Below are 24,940 nucleotides of genomic sequence, written 5' to 3'. Positions count from 1 at the left end.
TTGGAGACACATAACTTTTTTGTTGGGTTATTTTACTTTTTCAGTTTTAACAGTTCCAGGGACTTGATATATCCGGTCTATACACGTCATATAAAGAAGCCACTATGAAAACAGTATGGAGGCTCCTCAAAAAATTAATAACAAAATTACCATATGATCCAGAAACCCCTTTTCTGGGTATATAAAAATTTGAAAAAAAAATTATTTGCAAAAACATATACACCCCTGTTTGCATTGCAGCATTATTCAAGGTGGCCAAGACATAAAAACAACTGAAGTGTCCTTCAATAGATGATTTGATAAGGAAGATGTGGTACATATAAACAACAGAATACTAGTCAGCCATGAGAAAAGATGAAATACTGCCATTTGCAATAACATGGATGGGCTTTGAGAATACCATGCTAAGCCAAGTGTCAGTCAGGAAAAAAGTTAGGAATCATATGATTTCAATTATAGGTGAGATATAAAACTAAAAGTAATAAATGAATACACAAGTAAAACAAACAAAAACTCGTACACACAAACAATAGTATGTTTGGTGGTTACCAGCAAAAAGGGTGGTAGGGTATAGTAAAAGTGGTCAAATATATGATGATGGAAGATTATTTGGCTTTGGATGGCTGGCAAAATATACAATATGCAGATCATGGATCATAGAAATGCACATTAGAAAACCATATAATCTTTTTAACCAATGTCATCCCTATAGATTTAATTACAAAATAAAAATTGAAAAGGAAAACTTTCTAAATCAAATAAAAATAGCAAAATAAAATAAAGAAGCCAAACCACAGGTCTCTAGAAGCCTGGATACCCATTAACTCTTTCAGCAACTTATATCCCAAATGCTAGGCTAGTTGCTGGGTAGTGCGTAAATAAGCAAACCTGTTCACCACTAGAGCAGCATATGGCTTTGGCATATAAGAAACTAGTCTACAAAATAGAATGAAATACATTTGAAGGAAAGGAGCTAGCAATTTTTGTAGGATTATAATAGAAGTTATAAATTCTAGTAAGGGATATAATGACAAGCATCTTAAAATATATATGAGTGAGATTCTTTTATAAATAGAAAAGTACAAGAGTAAAGAAGTATAATCAGGACTTAGAAGCAAAATGACACAGGGATATCAAGGTATTTGTTTGGTTAGGTGAGGCAGAGTGTAATGTTGTAGTGGGAAATGAGACCCAAGCACAGATCAATTGGGGTGTGGGGGTTGATTGTGGACATAAAAGAAGCACAAATTCACTATTCTCTAAATACAACACCTCTCATCACCGGAAGTCAGTCAACGGCTAAGTCAGTCTTTTTAATGCTAAATGAGAAAAAGATTTTAAAGGATTTATTAATTTGTATCGGCTAAAGTGCCATATTCTATACTGTATTGGAAATTGTGGGAATATATTGCTGAACATATCACAATGTTCTATTGGGGTAGACAGACAAGGCAGAAGAGAATAAAGTGTTATAACAAGTACAAACATTAAAATGCAAGAGAATAAGTGGTTAATTTGAACAGGTTGGGTTATGCATATACGTAATATTTAATTTTTAAAAAATTAAACAGGATGGGCAGGGGATAAGGAAGAGTTTCAAAGAATAAATCATATCTAAGCTAAACCTTTAAAAAATTGGTTTTGATAATTTAAAAAATGAAATAGAAGGACATTCCAGGATGACAAAAGAGCACAGGGAGAGTAACATTTGGTCTAGTTTAAGGAAAACAAGAATATAATGACTTCTCCCCTCAAAGGAAGGACAAACATGGGGAGGGGAGAGAGACATACATAGAGTGGAGTGAAGTCTGGTTGGATTTGTATGTTGGGGAAAGATAATAAAATGCCTTATATGTCATGAAAAACTATTCCACAGGCTGTAAAAACCATAAGAAGGCATGAGAGGAAAAGTGCCGTAACTGCACTGATATAATAACAAGAAATCTCTGGTAGTGGTGTAAAGAACAAACAACGATTCATTCATTCATTCATTCATTCATTCATCTAGGCATCCAGTAAGAAACCCACATCCACTATGTGCCCAGAACTGAGTCAGGTTGAAAATACAATGGGCAGCTCTTCCCCAAAGTGGCCAGAGGTGACCTATGAAAATGGTTCGCTATTCACTACACCCAGAAAACCCCACAAAATCATGCAAATCCAGAGGCTCAAATCTTCGTGTTCACTCTAAAAATACTCGTGAAACTGCCCAGGCCATCAAGAGTATGCATATTCCAAAAGCCACCACGTATCTGAAGGAGGTCGCTTTAAAGAAGCACAGTGTGCCATTCCGTCCTTACAATGGTGGGGTTGGTAGGGGTGCCCAGGCAGAACAGTGGCACTGGACACAGGGTCAGTGGCCCAAAAGGAGTGCGGAGTTTTTGCTGCATGTTCTTAAAAATGCAGAGAGTAATGCTGACCTTAAGGGTTTAGCTGTAGACTCTCTGGTCATTGAGCACATCCAGGTGAACAAAGCTCCAAAGATGCGACGTAGAACGTCCAGAGCTCATGGGGGGGTTAACCCATCCATGAGCTCTCCCTGCCATGATGAGATGACCCTACCGAAAAAGAGCAGACTGTTCCTAAACCAGAAGAGAAGGCTGCACAGGAGAAAAAGATATCCCAGACGAAACTGAAGAAACAAAAACTTACGGCCCAGCAGTAAAGGCAACATAAAATAAATCTAATTTTAAAAAAAAAGAAAGGAAAGGAAAGAAAATGGGCAAACAAAATAGTCTCTGATCTCAAAGATAGCCATTAACCACACCACCCCATAAATAAGGTATAATTAGAAACAGTGATAAGTGCTATGAAGGATCACTACACGGGAACTTCATCTGGTTTAGGGTTAAGGAATGCTCCCAAAGGAAGGAATACGTTAGTTAAAATTTGAAATATGGACAGGAATTATTTTAGTATGTGCTTGTGTATATTTAGGAGCGTGTTTGTGGGGGACAGAACGGAAACATTCCAAGCAGAGAGAAGAGCTTATACGAGAAAGAATGACAAGAGATAAACTGGAAGGCCGGTGGGAGCTAAGAGAGCAGAGGGGAATGCAGTGTGAGATCAAGAGACAGAGGCCAGACATGGAGCCAAGAGAGAATTTTGTGTTTGTTTGTTTCTAACATTTAAAAAAGCTACTGAAAATGTATTTCATTTGTAAGGCAGTTCATAACATGGTCCCTATGTTCAACACTGTGTAGAAATTCTTTGCATTTTAACTATAAACTCCTCAAAGCTAAGGGTTACCTACAGTAAATTCATACTCCCTAATGGGAATAATCTGAACTGTTGCATGATCAGAATAGCAAAACTTGAAATATTTCCTTTCCAAAGAGAAAAAGTTTGAATAGCTTCATGTTTTAGTAATCAAAGCACCGGGGATAACTAATGGCCATAACACCTATCACATCACAATGACTTTCATTTCATTATTTTAATACCCTTCATATTTCATAAAATTATTATAGATCTGAAATCTTTTCCTTTGACATATTACAGGATAAAAAAGGAAAGAAAGAGAATCTATTCCAGGTACACACTTTTGAAATCTTTATGCATCCTAATCAGCAAAACACGTTTCCTTTTTTATCATGATTTCAACAACATGCCAATTTGTAAAATTAAGTTGAGTTTAATATCTTATGAGAAAAATAGAGCTTAAGCATTCCAGTCATGATGCTTCCTATCCATGCGTCTCAATTATATATAAAGTTTTAACTTTAGTTTTTAGATATCTTTCTGAATTTACCACCATGTGAAGGTCAGCAGCAGTGAGCACTGAGGCAACCAGAGTCGCAAATAGGGTGAGCTGCGCAGAAAGCGCAGAAAGCTCTAAAGCCACTTCTCCTTCCTTGTGTTTCAGATGACCAGCTTTGCTCTTATAACCTAAGGTATTCTGGTGGAATGCTGCATATGACATAGCATATCCTGTCATAGTGACCTTTTTCCCTTTTGAAAACTTGACTAATAGCTTCAAAGTACACACACACACACACACACACACACACAATATAGTTTCCATTTATCAAGGCAACATGAAGAGGGAAGACATAGCATCTCTGATTTTCTAAGCCTTACATTCAGGATATTTAAGTCTGTGGTCAGGTAACGCAACAGGCAGAGCGCAATCACAGGGAATTGCAGTGTCAAAGGGATGCGCTGCAAAGAAAAACAGCCCTTTCCTGTGCCTGGTAGAGGCCCGCTGAACACTGGGGATGAACAACAGCTTTATTCAGAACTCTGATGTGCAAAATACAAAATCAAAAAGGACCATCTTCAAATATTTAGCCTTCATTTACTACGTTATCTTATATTAAGTAGGTGAAATGTTTGTTGAGCATTTATTCCACCTCAGATTCTATGTTTACTGATGAGAACCGAAAGAGGAATAATCCAGTTTTTAAAAGTTAACAGTAGTTTGAGGGTGACGGGTATATAAAAGTTAACTTTAATATAGCATAAGATATATTGGTAGCATTTTTGTGGGAGCAAACAGGAACACTACCTAAATTTGTTAGGAAGAATAGTTTGGAATTCTTTCTGAAAGAGAGAATATTTGAGATTTGAAAAGAATGAGGATGTATGCCAGGTAGGAGGTGACATGATCAAAGAGAAGAACTGTATAGCAAAGAGCACTGTGTGGTATGGGAAACATTAAACAGGATTGCTCAAGATTAAGCTGTGCACCAGGGAGCTTGAAGTTTTGCATCAGGGAGCCTGGGCGAGTAACTTGGCATAAGAGCAATATAGGATGTCATGTCAAATCGCTTGGATCTTATTCTGAAGGCAATAGTGAACAGCTGAAGGTTTTCTTAAGCAAAGAAGTAAACTAACCATAACTTCATTTTATATATATATACATACATTTGAGAGGATCAGTAATAGAAGCAGAGGGACCAGTTACAAAACTGCTACAATTGTCAAACAAGTGGAGTGGTGGCACCTATATACCAGAATTTGGTACTGTCCTGGATCAGTGTGGGAAATCGTTGGAGTAACTGAGTAATCAAAGATGACTCCTAGGGTTTCTCTAACTCAGTGGATTTTAGAGAAAAAAAAACAATGCAGGGGAAGGATAAATGTTCAATTTTGTAAGTGGTCCATGTAAATTGCCTACTACCACTTAGGGAAGATATCCCATAAACAGCTATAATTAAATAAAAATGAAGCTTTGGGGAGAGATCACAGCTTAGAAAAGTTCAGGTCATTAACTGGTGTATACAAGGCAGCTGAAATGTTGAGGGTAGATGAAGTCACCTGTGTATATGCCCTGCATTGCAGAATAGTACACTGAAGGCAGTGCCCTGGGGGAGAAGCAGTAGTTAGTAAGTGGGCATAAAAAGAGGAGCCATTTAAGGAGACAGAACAAAAACAGCCAGGGGTATATGAAGAACACCTCTGGGGGATGACAGTGTTCTGAAAGCCAAGAGTGGAAAGGCCCACGCCAGGCTCTCCAAAACAGACCCACTCTAAATGTTAATGCTCTCTAATACCTTACTGTTAATGTTTGTAATGGCGATGTTAATAACAAGCAAATATCTTTTGTTTACAAATCCCTTTTGTTTCTTGTACTTTTCCATTTCTTTTTTTTTTCTTATTCCCATTCTCCTCATACCTGAGCATATGCTGTCGAGAGGCATGAAACATGATTACTATTTGTACAGCACAGCAAGTGAACAGCAAGGAAGGTGGTGAGGAGGAGAAAGCTATAAGTGAGAGCCTTAACCCTTTCCGTTAAGATATCTCCAAATTCTCTGTAAAAAATAACCATATTTTGACTTTGTTCCCCTTACTTCAGGTTTGATTATTCCCTTTGTGGCTTATCCCCCAGTCTTCACATTACTTCTGATCCTTACTCTTAAGCAATTTTTGAATTTGTTGGCACTTCTTTAGCTACAACTGGAGAATCGAAAACAAACTCAACTCAAGCAACATACTTATATAAATGGCGCCTATAGTTTTATATGTAAACTCATAGCCAGATATTCAAAATGAGTATCACGTTTGTTTTGACTGCCGACCCAAAGCAGACCACCACCCCTACGCCTTCTAAGTAGTAGCCAAGCATAACAAGAAACATAAGAAACAAAAAACACGCACACACATAAAACAAATCCTGAGGAATGTATGCAGAAGCTAAACAAACAGTGAAGGTCACCAAACACATGCACTGTCAGGAAAAGAAGAATGAAATCTATGGAAAAGAGAAACCACCTGCCAATTTCAAATAAGTCAACTCCATAAACTGACTGGCGAGCTTATTTGCTGATGCTAGACAGTCACCACTCAGACTTTGTGCTTTGAACGTTAGCAATAACAATCTCAAATGTCTTGTAGTGCAGACAGGTGTTAGAATCGCAATCTCAATTTTGAAAGTTTTCTTGCCTATTTGGAAAATAGTGAGCTGCTTGTGATGTTTTGAACTTGGGAAAAGCAAAAGGAAAATGTTAAACCAGAATCTCAATGCAATCCGTGTTAAATATCTTTATTGCTTTTGTTGAATTACTTCTGAAACCTACAGTAACTCATTATCTGGCAACTATCTCTATACTATGGAAAGAAGTAAGAATCTCACTGGCATTTTGAAGAAGTTCCAACATATCTGTTCCATCTTAAGATTTTTCCGTGATACATTAAATTTACAAACCCAATGCAGGGCCCATTACTAAACCCATCTCCTACATCAGAACTGGCACCAGGGAAGATCTATGGTAAAAGTTTTAGCTAGGAAGGCAAAATATGAAATTTTAAAGATTGCCGAGAATTAGCAATAATGGTTCAGGTGAGGTCCGAAGAACCAAGCTGAGGTGGCTTAAGGTCTTGACAAGTATGAAGGCATAGCTACAGAAAATCTGGGAAGTTATTGATGCTTAGACTTTTGAGCAAAGAGAAATTTGGTGCTTAGAATACTGCTGGGCCAAAGCTATATTGAAGTTACTCACCTGACTGATTCCTGGTGACTGAATTCTCTGGGGTAGAGATTCAGTCATGAAAATTAGAGGCAAGGGCAAGCAATGGCCCAAGAGTTTTCCGGGTGGACAAACATCCGGGATAATGAAGGAAATAGGTCTATAGCAGAATTCTAGTTGCATAAATTGACCACATTTTAGGAATTTTGGTTTGGGAACCACTGAGGATCACGTTATCAGAGTAAGGTTCAAAAATGAAGTGAGCTGAGACCTAGAGATGAGGGCAGGAGTCCCAGTGGTACACTAGCAATTAGGTCCTAAACCAGACGAGGGTTGCAATAAATATGATTTAGGTATGATTAGAGATTCCAAAAGCTAATATTTCCTGGGTCAGTCTGTCAGGCATGGTTCTTACTCAGGCTCAGCAGTAGGTCATAAAAGATGGGAGAGAAAATAGTGACTATGGAAAAGTCTAAGTACTTACTTCTTCCAATACTGTCATGACATCAGGTGTCCTTACCGGACTCAGGCATGAAGAACAGGGAAGACAGAGGGATGGGTTGGCAATAAAGTGACAAAATCCTGCTCTCCCTAAACACTAATCGTTCTCAAGACTTTGCTATGAAAATTTTAACCTAAGGTTGTAAAGACCTAGCCATCATTGTGCCATTTGAATCTGCTCCACAAATCTCCATTAACTGGATATTCAAGGTGTGCAGGAAGGCCAAAAGTGGCAAAGAACTCACTCTTGGAAATGCTCAGTTAAAACATTCTCCTATGAACTCAGCTCAAATCTACTTCTTTGAGGCTTAGACCTTATTAGTCTCCATTTTATCCCTAGAATAAAAAAGAAAAAAAAATAGGCTAACCAGTCTAACAGGTTATTTTCCATCCTGCTCACTGTCCCATGAATGCCTTCCAATTTGTCTAAATCCCTCTTAAAACATGTTAATTAGACATGAAACTCCAATGTAGTGAGAAGAGGTTAGAATGGAACTAGTGACTCTACTATCCTTGATGTAATTATATAAAAAAGTTCTTTTAAAAAAAGGAATTAATTGTGTTCTGAGCCATGTGATTTTGATGATTTAAATAAATCAACTATAATCTCTTCATTTCTAAAGAGAATATCCATATGCTGTGCAATAGATTTATCTTAAATTTTAATATGTTAACTATTAAAACTTGTGGAGTTTAGAAACTAATTAGGAAAATTTAAAAGCCCTAGCTGTTTTGGCTCAGTGGATAGAGCATCAGACTGCAGACTGAAGGGTCACAGGTTCAGTTCCAGTCAAGGGCACATGCCCAGGTTGTGGGCTCAATCCCCAGTGTGTGGAGTGCAGGAGGCAGTTGATCAATGATTCTCTCTCATCATTAATGTTTCTATATCTCTCTCCCTTCATCTCTGAAATTAATAAAAATATATAAAAAATAAATTTAAAAAAAAGAAAGAAAATTTAAGTAATATATAATTCTATCAGGGCCTGGGCATAAAGGATGATTATTTTAAAAAGCCACATATGGGAGCTAACACTCATGACAAGGAGAATAGAAGAAAATGAACAGGTTTTTAAACAATGCAGAACTGGGGGCAGGTAAGGGGCTGGCTACAAAGGGAACAGAGAAATTTGGGGGGCTGATAGAACTCTTTGTGATTGTGGTAGTGATTACAAGACTTTATGTGTTTATCAAAACTCATATACATGCACAGTAAAAAGGAAAACTTTTACTGTAATAACATCTTGATTTAAAAAAATTAATCTGAGCCCTGGCTGGTTTTGCTCAGTGGATAGAGCGTCGACCTGCGGACTCAAGGGTCCCAGGTTCAATTCCAGTCAAGGGCATGTACCTTGGTTGTGGGCACATTCCCAGTAGGGAGTGTGCAGGAGGTGGCTGATTAATGTCTCGCTCTCATCAATGTTTCTAACTCTCTACCCCTCTCCCTTCCTCTCTGTAAAAAAATCAATAAAATATATTTTTAAAAAATTAATCTGAAAGGAAATATATGCATTGTGGTCCCAATTTTGTAGAAAAAATGTTATAGTCAAAAATGTTAACAGTAGTTATTTCCAGGAAGTCAGCTTATGGGTTTACTAAGACATTTCAGTAGAAGAAGGCACCTCAGTTGAAAGGTCATATATAATCAAGACTGTGATGGCCATAATGAGACCATGTTAATGCAGAAATGAGCATAAACCACTAGAAACTAAAAGGAAATCAATTCAATTGACAGGTGAAATCAAAATGGGAAAAAAGAGATGTATATATGCATTTTTGTTTGTGGGTAGAGAAGGAAAGGTTTCCATTTATATTGCAGCCTAGGATTATTTTTATTTTTCTTCAATTGGCTTTTAAGGAACAGAGGTTGTTCACCACTAATCAAAGCCACTGATACAAACAGGGAGAAGGAAAAACAAACAAACAAACAAACAAAACAAAACACAAGGCTAATGACAGAGTTCTTTATCACACAAAAGGAGCCCACCCTTCAGCTAATCAGTATTCTTTGGCACTGGCTGTTCAACTAATTAATCTACCCAACTGCATTGTCACCTACTCCCTATTTTTTTGTCTTATTTGGGCCTTTATGGGAAATCTTGTCAAATGCTTTAGATATAAACCATCGAACACATTCTTCTTTTTCTCTTGTCAAAAAAGTCAATGCTATTAGTTGGACGAGTTTTTCTCTGTGACTCCTGGCTCCTCTAGTGATGATTGCTCCCTTTTTTAGAACTCATGAACCATCTCTTCAGTAATTCGTTCTAGTCACAATTTTATAGCTTTGAGAACTCACCTATCTTTCTCTGCCTCTTTTTCTCTTTCCTTCTCCTCCCTCCCTCTTTAAGTGAGGATCTATATATCCAGCCTCTGCACTATTCTTTGGGCTTTCCACTCTGCATACTGACTAAGGTCTAGACAGCAGTTCAAAAACTGTTTCCAAACTTTGTCAGCTAACAGAGAGATAAAACTTGTTCATGCTGGTTGGGGAGCAAGGAGCTGCTTTTTCACAATCCTTTCCTTAATGCATATTCTAATTCCTTTATAATGATGCTTATTTAGTACTTTTCAATCCAAAAATTATTCTTCTTGACTAAAAAAATACAGCCACACAGTCAAAATAGAGGCTAGGAAAATTATTTGTCTTAGTAAATGCATAAGTCTCAAGCAGCATATTTATAATTCCCTTGTTCTGCTTCTTATTCTGAACATAAGAACATTTGTATTGAAGCTACACTTGCAGCATGACTACTGTACTTTTACTTAGACTTCATGTTCACAGAGTGTGGCAGCCTGTAGGAGAGCCATAAACTCCTCGGCAAGCTCCGGGAGTCACCAGCAGTGATTGCATTAAGTATTCTGATTGGTATGGTCATTCCATGTTCACGTAAAAATATAAAGTAAAATTTTCAATGAAATGAGTACAAATAAAATGAGCATAATAAGTAGTTCATACATTTCTATTTAAATGTTGCCTCCCTTATAGTGAAATACATTTTTAAAAGGCTCTAGATCCAATATGGTAGCCACTAGCCACATGTGACTATTTAAATGCAAGTTCCTGAATGTTAAACATATTATAAATTCAGTTCCTCGGTGGCACTGATCACTTTAAAGTGCTCCGTAGCCACATGTGGCGATTGTGCTGGGAAGCATGGTATAGACCATTTCCGTCATCACAAAAAGATTTATTTGAAACATTGATCTAGATACTCAAAATGTGATATCTAATTGCTTTATTCAAATAGAGTTTTCACTTATGAATTTTTTTTCATATTTTATTGATTTTCTCACAGAGAGGAAGGGAGAGAGATAGTCAGAAATATTGATGAGAGAGAAACATCGATCAGCTGCCTCCCGCACATCTCCCACTGGGGATGTGCCCGCAAACCAGGCACATGCCCTTGACCGGAATCAAACCTGGGACCCTTCAGTCCGCAGGCCGACGCTCTATCCACTGAGCCAAACCGGTTTCGGCACTTATGAAATTTTTATATACATGTTAGCCACTGAAATTAAGAGGTATTTATATTGACATTAATGCATATACATTACATCTTGAATGAACTACTAGCAAGTTATAATTGAATGTATTGATTTATTCTCACATCAATTGATTTTAAAAAGACAATAAATGTAAACTGATTATAATGTTTCAGATCACAATATCCAGTGATAATGATTAATCTAAATTTCCAAGATATTTACTGCAAAGCCTACTGAAGTAATACATTTTAGTAGTATTTGACAATCAGTTACTGTTACTGAGAAAGCAATGGTAATGAACTTGGCTTGTAGATGTCTGACTTCAACTCAAAAGGAAGATATCAGCTCAAGAACTAGAACGTAAAGAAGATATTGTGCTGAAAATAGGTGTCCCAGCATTAATTCTTTTTCTGTCTTCTAGGATTTGTTCTCTTAGATGATCCTGACACGCACAAACAGAAGCCACAATAACCTCTGAGTGGCTGGTGACTTTTTCTGAGCTGGAAATGGTTTTTAATAGATCTGGGAGGAATGTTAGGGAAACTGGCTAAAATAATATTAATAAAATGGAGGGAGAAAGTTAAAAGACTTTATAAAACAGATTGAGGAAAAACATGTAACATAGAGACTTGCAATAGTGCTGAATAATTTAAAGGAAAGGGAAAAGGAAAGAAAGAAGGAATGAGGAAAGAAAAGAAGGAAGGAGGGGAGAGAGACAGGAAACGGAAAATGGCAAAGTCACAGGATAATGCTTTGGAGTTCAAAAATTAACCTAGTTAGATATAAAACAAAAGCAGCTCATAAGATATAATACAAACACAGTAAAGCAAATAGCCTAAAGTTTGAATTTTATTCATGGTGTAAACACATATAGACAAATAGTAATTTTGATTCTCAGCCAAAGAAATAAAAATGCAGAAATGAAGCTAAGATTCCACCTCAGAAAGGTAACACAAAGAATAGGACACAAGAATGGCCAAATATAATAATAAATATGTCAGAAATAAGGGTTAGCAATAAAGTTTAATAATAAATATGTCAGGAATAAAGGGTGGTTCATGATTCAGACATTAAAAGGAAAAGTATAATGTTTCAAGAATACGACAGAGCAAACTCTTATTGTGATCAGACCACCAAAAGCCATTGTTCTCAGAGGCCAAATAAAAATATGCAATGAAAACAGATAAATCGAGTTTAAAACATTCAAAGTAAATGAAAGAAAAAAACTACTTTTTTTGGTGTCTTAAGGCAAATTCAGGCTGATGAAATTATCAAGTAGCACCATTTACTTGATTATACTTGAGCATTTGTAGGGAACCTTTGTAATGGAAGAAAGGTATATGAGACCTTTAATAAAATAAAGTGTCAGGGGAAAAATTTTTTTTTCTATCCCCTTTTTCCTCTTCCCACTTCTGACACAAGTTAAATCCAACAACACATTCTCATAAGTAACTGCCGCTTATTTAGACAGACTCAAGGAAGAAGGGGAGGTGAGGGTTGGGGTAATGGAATACAAATCAAAACCCCAGGGTAAAAAGTAATCCCCAAGGACTTTCCCCCTCCCGCACTCTTTCCTCTCATCAAGATTCTTGAACTACAATAAAGCCATTTTCTTATCTCTCTGATTCAGTAGATTTTATGCCACTGAAGCTATTTCATATGTACAAATCATTTGCTTTCTTTTCATTTCTGAGAGAACTAAGAAGAGAAGAAGGAGGTAGAGTTTAACTGGTGTTTTTCATGGCATATGAAAATCAGCTAGTCCACGGGTCAATGGGAGAAAAAAGGGAACATATATAACGCTTTCAACAATAAAGATTTTTTGAAAAGGGCGGGGGTGGGGAGAGAAGAAAATCATCTAGTCCAAAATTCTCAAAAAAATGTGAAGACATTGAGGCCAAGAAAGATTATATGATTTTCCCAAGATTACATAATTATATATGGAAAGCTAAAACCCAGTGACATATACCCCTGCCAACATTCTTACCTCTTCACAATATCCTGGGTACCCCAGTTTTTCTAAAATGTCAAATAACACATTTCCATCAATAACTGAAACAAGGCAAATGTGCATTTTCTTTAACACGCAGAAGCTTGGGAATTCCTAGTATAGTCCAGTTAGCTTAACTACTGGATTATTCACACTTTAAATTGTTCCGTAAACTCCAGAAAACATCCAGTTTTTAGGTAGTTGCTTATGGAGGTTAATTAGACAGATAAATGTAACCAAAGGAATCTAACTCACTTAAGATAAGCAAGCGTTTTTAATAACCTTATAAGTTCCTTGAGTGCTAGGACTCTTCCTTATTCGTAGCAGATGCCCCCAGCCTGACACAATGCTTGCCACAATGCAGAAGCTCAATCAGCATTTAATGAATAAACACACGCAATCCTCGTTGTTAAACTATTAAAATGAGACAAATCATAACAACAACCACACACATACTTTGAAATTATCTGCAAAATTATTCTAAAGACATGAATGGCTGTTTACAATATAGAAATGAAGTCTCCTAGCCAGTTATTTGTCTCTCATTTTTCAGTAACTATAATTTGAACAACTGAGTGAAAATTTGAAAACAGCTTACTCAGAAATCCAAAATAATATTAAAATATTGGAAATAATGTGAGTTCAGTAAGACTCACAGGAATAATTTCCATAAAAAATGTAAAAAAATATGACTTCTCACCTGGCTAGTGTGGCTCAGTGATTGAGCATCAACCTATGAACCAGGAGGTCAGGGTTCAATTCTAGGTCAGAGCATACACCTGGCTTGCAGGCTCTATACCCAGTGTGGGGCATGTAGGAGGCAGCTGATTGGTGATGCTCTGTCATCATTGATGTTTCTGCCTCTCCCTCTCCCTTCCTCTCTCTGAAATCAATAAAAACATTTTTTAAAAAGAAATATGACTTCTGCTTTTGACTGATTTGCTGATTTAACTTATTTGTAATATGAGAATAGGAGGAATTGGCAGACTGTACTCAGAGTTTTTTATTTTATTTTAATTCACATGGATATGATGGCAGCTAGTTGCCAAAGTTGGCTCCCAGTGGTGTTGCCTCTCCCTGCATGTGCAAGCTGCTCCTCCTGAATCGAGATGGAGTCTATTCTCTCTCCGTTCAATGACTTCTCTTGACCAATAGAAAGTGCTGGAATTGTTACCCAGCCAGTTCCCAGGTAGCCTTTAAGAGGACTGGCTTTTTTTTTTTTTTTGCCATTTCTGTGGGTAGCCAGTCTCAGTGTTGAGTGCAAGTTCTGGCCAGGTGGGGAATAGTGAGAGACAATGGGGCGGGGACGGGGGTCGGGGGTGAGTGATAAGAGGCCTCAGAGGAGCCCTGAGAAGTTGGATAAGTGGTTGAAGTTTTCTTGGAAATTCAAGCCCAGCCCCATCTCCAGATGAAGCCAACCAACTCCATGAGTGACCCCAGCCATTGCCAGGTGGAGTAGAGGAGACACTTAGCCAATATCTCCCCTGCCCCTTTCCTAACCCACAGAATGAGAAATAACTCATTGTTGCTTTAAGGCATTAACTTTGGCGTAGTTAGAAAGCAATAGATATAAGTCAAGTCGTGTGTCTGAGCCTTTGGGAGAGTCAAACAATTTAGAAAAATACCAGAAGTTTTCTGAAAATGAAAATAAATACAATACTTAAGATAAAAGATCACAGTTAATTGTAACTAATTGGAAACGCTTTGTAATATGATTTAAAATACTGCTATAATAATTGGCTTTTAAATAATTTAACTTGAGTTGAAAATTAGACAAGGGGTGGTTCTCAGACTCCCTCCCACCCCTGTCTGGCAATTCATGCCAGATGATATTTGCATGAGTAACATACTCCCAAGGGCATACTTACGATTATGCAAATTCTTACAATGGTAGTTAAAGAAAGTGTATTGAAATACAAGTAACAAGGCTGTCTATATTGATTTCAGAGAGGAAGGGAGAGGGAGAGAGAGTGATAGAAAAATCAGTGATGACAGAGAATCATTGATCAGCTGCCTCCTGCACACCCACTACTGGAGGTAGAGCTCAAACCCCAGCTTGTTCCCTGGCCTCAGAAATTGCACCCTGACCTCCTACTTCATAGGCCAATGCTCACCACTGAGCAACACCAGCCAGGCTCAATTTTAATTTTTATATATAAAACCATACCTATATTACTATATTAACAGCACATTCCCTTTCTCAGTATCAAGTTATTTAAGCCATATGTCACAGATAAGGACAGGCTGACTATGTGTTTCATTTTAGATTGTTTTGCCATTCAACTGAATTTGGAAAGATGACCTTGAATTTTGTTTTGGACTTATTTTCCTCTGATTTAAATGCTTTTTAGTATTGTCATTACTTTCTCTATTTTGGGGAGCTTCTTGACTTACGTTCCTCATTCTATTTGGAAATGGAGAACAAAATTTTCTTGCCTTGTAAAATTGTCATCTTTCCAATAATATGAAATGAGAAGATATTCTTAATATAATTTGATTTAATGCTTTATAAAAAGGGCTGAGTGAAGTTTTTAAGTATATACATTATTTAGGAATATTATAGCAGTTTTTTAAAAAGTAAGACTCTTCTATATAAATGAAGCTTTCTTTTATAAAAAAAAGACCCAATGAGAAAGAAATTGAGAAGAAGCATAATATTCATAATAGGAGCTTTGTTTTTGTTTTATTCAGGAGGATAAATTGTTTATATTTTTGTAACTATAAACTCATGAAGCCCTTTTACATAATATAGAATATGAAGATTTTGTGGGGTTTTAACCCAGGTATTTAAATTTAAAAGTTACGGATTCACATCACTTTATGAAAATATTTTATGTAAATATTTAAGTTTCTATAAATCAATTTGTCAATATTAAAAAGTAGAGAAGAATTTCAAAAGAATGTTATGGTTAAGTTTTAGAGAAATAAATATTCCTTTTTTAAAATGGTGTTAGTCTACATATAATTTATGCTTTTTTAATATTTAATTTAACATGTTAATTTCCTTAAAATCAATTATAATTATATGGATGATCATACCTTATCAAAATTACTACAAGTAGACTATTTAAATAGAAAAGTTTTAAAATGTGCATTGAAAATCTGCAATGTGTTAGGCTCAAGGCACCCACTTTTACACTTTCTTTTTTTAACCTCACAACAATTCTTGAAAATAAAAATCATTACCAACAATTTAAAAAATAAAAATGCTAAATTTCAAAAGTTTTGTGGTAAATGCCCAAGATAACAAAGCTGGTAAGTATCCAGAGTTGAGTCCTCAACAAAAGTCAGCCTAATAATAGAACCTATGGTTTTCTCGCTGTTTCATAGTGTGTAATGTTAATGTTTTAAAACTGCAGATTTTACCTCCTTGCCTGGCTTCATAGCATGACCTTCAAGCCTCTTGGTGACCTAGCATCATCCCACTCCCCATTCTTATCAACTGTTTTACCTGAGCCCTCATCCCACTCCTTCCCCAACCTCATCCAACATTCTAGTGGATTGAATTTGTTTTTACATGAATCACCCCAAAGCAGTATGGGAAATGAATTGTGGGTCAGGAGAGGGAACTGGTAACAGAAGTGAGGACAGAGAAGCAGTTAACTTTGAGGGTAACCATTTGATCAAGAGATGTCCCTTAACTACATGTATGGCAAGTTGTGGGAAGGGAGGGGAGAAGGGAGGGTGACAGCCTGTCCACTTGGTATTTTGTCCAAAGTCCAAAAGGCACTCCTTCCATGAGACACTTTACTTCCCTCTTTAGAAACAACTATCAAAATATACTGACTTCATAAAAACAAGACACTTTACCAACAGTGCCTGAAAATCATTAATAAACCACATTTATAATCCCTTAGGTACAGTGTGCTTGTGTGATGCACAACTCGCATGATAGCAAATGCTTCCAGATACAGGTAAGTATTAAGACAGTATTTATGACTACTAAATAGAATGGAATGAAAGAATGAACAAATGTTGGCTTGATTAGCTGAATGGATGTTGTTGCCATGAACTGAGCTAAAGAATCTAGGAAGAGAAAAGAAGATGTGGGTAGGAAGAGGTTTTAGTGAATTCAGTTTGGGGTTCATAAAACTCTTAGGGAGTATCTTAATGAAACGTTTCATAGACACTGAATATATACATCTGAAACTCAGGGGAAAGGTCAGAGTGAAATAAGAGTTATAATGATGAGATTACAAAGATACCATAAAATGAGAAGAATAACAAAAGGAAGCAGCATTAGGGAAACATCAACATTAAAGGTGGATCAGGGAAGAGATTCCCACGGAGATAAAGAAGAGTCAAAAGCAGAATGAGAATCAGGGACAAAAATTGCCAAGGAAAGTAAGGGACAAGAGGCTCACCAGGTGTCAATGCTGCAGGAACAGCCCATAAAAAAAGAAGATGGAAAGGAACTTTCTTACTCAAATTTAACTCCCTGCCATCTGACACACATTCTCAATGTTTGCTGAAGGAATGTATGAAGAAATTTTGTTTTATTTCTATTTGTCTTTGAAGAGAGGGTAGCAAAGTAATGGAGAAGAAAGGAATAGGGAAGGAAAAACATTTTATAAACTCCAACAATGTTCCAGACTCTGTGCCAGGAGCCTTCATATGCTGTTTCAGTAAAGAGATAAGAACCATATTGTACTGAGAGAAAACAAACAAACAAAAATCAGAGGACTTAACTGCAGCTTAATCACTTAGACAATGACTGAGCACGATTTAACCCAATGCTTATTTCTAAAGCAAAGGTCCCAAGTTTTCTCCCAACTCTGTCGATTACTACTTTTGACAAAATAGAAATTTCCTAATTTGTAAGAAATTTACATGGACTTGGAACAGATGATCTCGAACATCATTTCATAATCAAAGCTGCAATTTCCTTTGTATTGATCATAGCTAACATTTCTGATGTGTATTGGGCAGACTTCATATTCCCCAAGTGAATCTGAACTCAGTTTTCTTCTGGAGCTATTACAGAGTTCTGAAGACAAGAGAAGCTCAATATTTGTTTTAAATACGTAAATAAGTGGTTTTAAAGGCAATTTTAAACATTTATTAAACAGTTTAATCTGCTCAAGATTTATTGAAATAGGCAGTTAACATAAGTCTTTCAGCCTTGCAAAGAAGGCAAAGGCTTTTAACACATTACAAAAGAGTTATCAGACATCTCACATGCCTACTATGTGTGATGAAGAAGTAGAAAACCAAGCAAAAAAGTCAAAGGGATATATTAAGGATTATTTTTAAACAATCTTCATATTCAGGTCAGCTAGATGACACGCATTGTAGAATACTTAAATAATATCGTAATATACACATTTGACTTCAACTACATTTTTCAAAAATTTGAGAGAGGTAAAATGTCTTCACTGTGCCAATTAGAAAGCAGGCTTTATCTAAGATGTAACTGATCATCTTAAAGAGACATTACTACAAATTTGAAAGTAAACTTAACTTTCATATAAAAGTCAGTAGAAAATATCATGCTAATCAATCAATATTCAAATCTTTAGTCAAGCAATATGTATACTCTTTTTTAAATCCTCACTTGTGGTTATGTTTATTGATTTTAGAGATAGGGTAAGAGAGAGAGAGAAACATCAATTGGTTGCCTCCTGTATGCGCCTAACCGGGGATCGAACCCACAAACTAGGAATGTGCCCTGACGGGAATACATACTGCCATCCTTTGGCGTATGGGATGATGCTCCAACCAACTGAGCCACACCAGTCAGGGCAGAGGTTATACTGTTGAGTATTTTATGAAGCATACCATATAACTTTCTTTTATGACAGAGACATGGCACTTAGAAATGTCTTGGAGTAGGTTAATATAATATACCCAGATATACCTTTAAGTCCTCTTATTCAACTTTATCTGACTATCTTGCCAACATATACTCTTTAAATAGCACAGGACTAATGTAGTGTTCCACTGGTTTGATCAGTGACTTGAAGTCAGTCTGAAGAGATTTATAGGCTGGTGTCTGCTGAAAGAAGTTCAACTGAGTTACTGTCCATGTTAGTTTTAGGAAAAAAATGGAAAAAATAAATATACCACAAAGGCTAACTGCCAGAAACAAACAAAAATGATCAGACCTGTAAGCCAATATGACAATATAGTACTAAAAACTTACCTATGATTATTGTACAAGGTGAGACAGAGTAGGTTTACAGTTGTTTATATGGAAAATAATAATTAATGAATAATAATACAAGAATAAATGTTTTACATACTCACAACCGCAAACCACCTCTTTTGCCTCAGCCTGTATATATGGAGAGAATACCAAGTATCAACATGAAGTAATCTCCCATCAACTATGATTTGTAATAATTAAACTCTTAGAGGGGACAATATTTGCTTGAGAACATTATTTGTATAAAGGATCATTAAAAAAAATTAATTTAGGTTATCAAAAAGAACCAGAAATAAAGTTACAGGGTTAAAAAGTAACATAAAATAAATAAAGTAAATAAAATAAAGTAAAATAAAAAAAACATGTTTTTAAAAGTTTTAAAGATTTCAGATATTAGTTATAGGAAGAAAACATTGAGAGCAGAATGTTAACAATTACACTTAACTGTATTATTCTGCATTAAAAAACTCAGGTGTAAAGAAGCTATAACAAACACTACAAATCCATGACAAATTGTAACATGTATCACAGAAATGTACACTTGAAATCTACATCCTCTTCTTAACCAATGTCACCCCAACATATTGAATTTTTAAAAAATAAACAAAGCAGGTGTAAAACCATTCTGGAGAAAAGACTTAGGATTAGTACAATGACTGTCTTCTAATCATTAGACTCATATAATAAACAGCTTATTTAATGTTGCTATTTAGATTTTCTACAGATATTTGATGTCTGATGTGAATTCTTGATTGCCCCCAAACACACCTCTCACCCTACCATTTTGCCCCTGACTAGCTCCCAATCATCCTTCAGCCTTAGTTCAAATGTCATTTTCTCAATCTAATAAGTTAGGGGGGGACCAGGCTGGCAGGGGAGGGCAGTTAGGGGCAATCAAGCTGGCAAGGGAATGGTTAAGGGGTGATCAGGCTGGCAGGCAGAAGCAGTTAGGAGCTATCAGGTGGGCAAGCAGGTGAACGGTTGGGAGCCAGCAGTCCTGGATTGTGAGAGGGATCCCTGATTGGAGAGGGTGCAGGCTGGGCTGAGACACACACACCCCATGTGCTCGAATTTTGTGCACTGGGTCTCCAGTTATATATTAAAGCTGAATAAAATGAATGAATGAATAAGTGAAGAAAAGATGTCATCAAATAATAATTTAAGGATAAAAGGTTCAGTCACTAGCCCAAAGTCAATAACTGATAATAGTGAAGGTAAAATTCAAACCCAATTCTGTTCATTTTAAAGCCAATATGAATAAAAAGCAGGGGAGAACCAAGATGGCGGCATAGGTTAACGCCAGAGATTGCTGCCTTGAACAACCAAATCAAAACACACCTAAAAGACCGAACGGACATCATCCAGAACCACAGGAAGGCTGGCTGAGTGGAAATTCTACAACTAGGAGGAAAGAGAATATCATACCCAGACTCAGAGGAGGCACAGTTCTGAAGTGAAATACTCAGGTATGGAGTGCGCGTGGAGCAGGCTGGCGGTGGAGGGCGCAGTTGGTGCTTTCAATCGGGAGGGAGTCTCTGATTCTGAGCTCCAGATCCGGGCGAGTCTCTAGGGACCCACACTCAAACCGGAGAAGCGGGACTGTCTGCCTTCAGTCGGAACTCGAAGGCAGCTTTCTCTCCGAGGTTTGCAGCAGTTGCTGGGACTCTGTGAGGCAGAGCCCCTAGGGATGGAACTGAGAGCCGCCATAACTGCTCTCTCCGGCCCACCTGTTGATCCCGAGCCCAAGCCCTGCCCAGAGTCATTTGCCAGATAGCCTCAGGCAAAGGCTAGATTAGCACCTCCCTAGAGGACAGAAGTTTTTCCACTGCAGACACAGCTGAGTCTCACAGCCAGCTGGCCTGGAGGTCAAATCCCCCTAGTATTAACTACAACAATCAAGGCTTAACTACAGGAGGACTGCACACAAAGACCACTAGGGGGTGCACCAAGAAAGCATAAAAAATGCGGAGACAAAGAAACAGGACAAAACTGTCAATGGAGGATATTCAGTTCAGAACCACACTTTTAAGGTCTCTCAAGAACTGTCTAGAAGCCGCTGATAAACTTCATGAGATCCTCAACAAATCTAATGAGACCCTCGATGTTATGATAAAGAACCAACTAGAAATTAAACATGCACGGACTGAAATAACGAATATTATACAGACTCCCAACAGCAGACCAGAGGACCGCAAGTATCAAGGCAAAGATTTGAAATGTGAAGAAGCTAAAAACACCCAACCGGAAAAGCAAAATGAAAAAAGAATCCGAAAATATGAAGATAGTGTAAGGAGCCTCTGGGACAGCTTCAAGCGTTCAAGCGTACCAACATTAGAATTATAGGGGTGCTAGAAGATGAGAGAGAGCAAGATATTGAAAACCTATTTGAAGAAATAATGACAGAAAACTTCCCCTACCTGGTGAAAGAAATAGACTTACAAGTCCAGGAAGCACAGAGAACCCCAAACAAAAGGAATCCAAAGAGGACCACACCAAGACACATCATAATTAAAATGCCAAGAGCAAAAGACAAAGAGAGAATCTTAAAAGCAGCAAGAGAAAGAAACTCAGTTACCTACAAGGGAATACCCATATGACTGTCAGCTGATTTCTCAACAGAAACTTTGCAGGCCGGAAGGGAGTGGCAAGAAATATTCAAAGTGATGAATACCAAGAACCTACAACCAAGATTACTTTATCCAGCAAAGCTATCATTCAGAACTGAAGGTCAGATAAAGAGCTTCACAGATAAGGAAAAGCTAAAGGAGTTCATCACCACCAAACCAGTATTATATGAAATGCTGAAAGGTATCCTTTAAGAAGAGGAAGAAGAAGAAAAAGGTAAAGATACAACTTATGAACAACAAACATGCATCTATCAACAAGTGAATCTAAGAATCAAGTGAATAAATAATCTGGTGATCATAATAGAATCAGGGACATAGAAAGGTAATGGACTGACTATTCTTCGGGGTAAAGGGGTGTGGGAGATGCGGGAAGAGACTCGACAAAAATCGTGCACCTATGGAAGAGGACAGTGGGTGGGGAGTGAGGGCGGATGGTGGCGCGGGAACTGGGAGGAGGGGAGTTATGGGGGGAAAAAAGAGGAACAAATGTAATAATCTGAACAATAAAGATTTAATTAAGAAAAAAAAATAAAGCCAATATATTTGTATTCTATCTCACCAATTTTCTAGGATAAGAGTTCATAAATTACCATGTGTCAAGAGATCATTTCAAACCTGTTATTTCCTTAATCTGTTTCCCAAATCCTGGCAGAAAAATAGGTAATTTGTGGTTAGCAATATTTTACATTTTTATCTAATCTAAAATTTTAGTTATATGTAGAAAATAAATACATTAGTTGATGGTTATAAAACAAACCTTGAGACTTTAAATCAGATAGTATTTCAAGATATTTTTTAAATGTACATTGTGTTTCAAGAGTAAACTTTGCTAATTTAAAAATGGCTTTTTTATATTAAAATGATACCTACATCTTTAAAAATTGATAAAGTTTGCCGAAACCGGTTTGGCTCAGTGGATAGAGCGTCGGCCTGCGGACTCAAGGGTCCCAGGTTCGATTCCGGTCAAGGGCATGTACCTGGGTTGCGGGCACATCCCCAGTAGGAGATGTGCAGGAGGCAGCTGATCGGTGTATCTCTCACATCGATGTTTCTGACTCTCTATCTCTCTCCCTTCCTCTCTGTAAAAAATCAATAAAATATATTTTTAAAAAAAATTGATAAAGTTTGTATTTTAAGTGAAATAAGACATTAATGACAAAAGGTTCAAAAAGGCAAAAATATACTATTTAATTACTTAATATACTCCTGAATACATGTTCTCTATTAAACTATGCATCCCTCATCTACTGATTTCATTGAGTTCAACAGGAAAAATAGTTGTTCTTTAATCATAAAGAATTCTCTCATCTTTTTATCCACATAAAGCTGTTCCCAAACACATTAGTTCACTAATGTGAATTACAGAACATTTCCAGCTTTGGAAACACTCAAATAAGGCTAATTCCACAGGAGATAGGGCTACTGACTAACACATTGTAACTATATGACCTCTTGACCAAAACTTTTTTGAAAGTGCATCACAAAAGATCCCTGACACTTGTCATTTTCAGAGATCAATGAAAAATTTCTAAAGAATTACGCAGTGCTGCCTGCACAGAAATAGGAGACATTATATGCTCACATTTAAACAAATTTTATCCAACTACCTCAAACTATGTAGTTTAATTTTGACCTATTCTTACTTGTTTTAAAATCTAGAAAACTCTTTATTTGGCAGACATGCTTAAGTTCATCACTTTCATATTCTATCTCCCACTATAATTTTTCATGTGCCTAAAGAACAAATCCTCCCCATCAGGTATCTCATAGTTTCCCTGAGTAAGTCCAGTCTATTTCAATGTTTTAAAGATAGCTGTACACTCAGAGAAGAAATATATTAGTGGTGAGAGTATAAAAAAAACCCCGCAGTAGTCATACAACCTAATGGAATTGAGTTTCAAAGCTAATGTTTGCTTACAAAGCTTATTGATATTTGCAAATGAATAATTTAATGCAAATGTGAACATATGCAATTACCTAAAAATCTAACATTTTTGGAATCAGTCAGACTAGTCTCATATTTAATTTCATGTTAATTTGTAATTCAATACATAAACATATACCTGGGTGTTTGGTATATTTGTGCTTGTAAAATGAATTATATTTTTAATGAATGAATGACTCCCTTAATAAAATAATAATGACATTAATGTGAATTTATTTGTAAGGTAAAGATTTTTTCTAACATGAAAAATTAAAGGAATTGGCTCACCTAGACTTACTTATATCAGACAATGTAATACATGTAGATGTATAAAGCAATTTGAAAGATATGTAACAATATTGAAGGTAGATAGAGGCATGCGGTGAGATTATAACCAATTAAACTTGGGGAGTTGAAGTGAATTACTTATATCATTGGCTGAGCAGGAACTTTTTAAAGCTTTATTGTAAGCCAGAGGACTGGTGAGTACTCAAGATTCTATTTCTAAAAAAAAGATGTCTTTAGACTCCACATATAAGTGAGTATTTGTCTTTCTCCGTCTGACATTTTAGTATAACCCCCTCTAGATCCATCCAGGTGCCACAAATGACAAGACTGCATTCTTTCTTTGTTGTTGTTGTATAATATTCCATTATCTATATATACCACATCTTCTTTACCATTCATCTAAGCTGCTTCCATATCGTGGCTATTGTTAATAATGTTACAATGAACATTAGGGTTCATCTGTCTTTTCAGATTGTGTTATTTTCTATGGAAAAATACCCAGAGGTGGAATCTAAAAATAAAACAAAGCAAACAAGCAAAAGAAACACAGACTTATAGAAACATAGATCAAAGGGATCATTACCAGAAGGGAAGGGCTGGGGGAACAGATGAAAAAGGGAAGAAGAATCCAGCCAATGATAATGTGATTAGTTTACAGGATGACAGATGATTACTAGAACTAGTGGGGTGATCAAACTTTAAGATAAAAAATGTTTAACAGCTCTAACCAGTTTTGCTCAGTGGATAGAGCATCTGCCTGCGGACTGAAGGGTCCCTGGTTCCATTCTGGTAAAGATTGCAGGCTCAATCCCCAGTAAGGGGTGTGCAGGAGGCAACTGATCCATGTTTCTCTCTCATCAATGCTTCTATATCTCTACCCCTCTCCCTTCCCCTCTCTAAAAAAATCAATAAAAATGTTTTTTAAAAATGTTTAATCACTATTATGTGATTCAAATAATTTTTTTTTAAAGGTGAGAGGTAGTGATAAATAGAGGCTAATCTGTTTCACAGCCCAGGGCTCCCATTCACAGAAAAACCCACCCATACAGCTTCTAACAATTGCATCAAAAT

At 36.7% G+C, this 24,940-nt stretch overlaps 2 protein-coding genes across 3 annotated transcripts in view; one reads left to right on the top strand and one right to left on the bottom strand.

The window, feature by feature from the left end:
* Positions 1 to 24,940, bottom strand: part of FOXP2 (forkhead box P2) — a 689,501-nt gene that overhangs the window by 227,953 nt on the left and 436,608 nt on the right. The gene's annotated exons all lie outside the window — the stretch shown is intronic.
* Positions 2,112 to 2,636, top strand: LOC308526828 (large ribosomal subunit protein uL22-like; the record flags this gene model as incomplete). The annotated part of the gene is made up of 1 exon (XM_081102060.1): positions 2,112 to 2,636. One exon carries the CDS (start codon positions 2,112 to 2,114, stop codon positions 2,634 to 2,636), a length of 525 nt encoding a protein of 174 aa, XP_080958186.1.

Source organism: Myotis nattereri, assembly GCF_964212035.1.
Source record: "Myotis nattereri genome assembly, chromosome: 11".
Taxonomy (NCBI): domain Eukaryota; kingdom Metazoa; phylum Chordata; class Mammalia; order Chiroptera; family Vespertilionidae; genus Myotis; species Myotis nattereri.
This window is presented reverse-complemented; position numbering and strand designations above follow the sequence as displayed.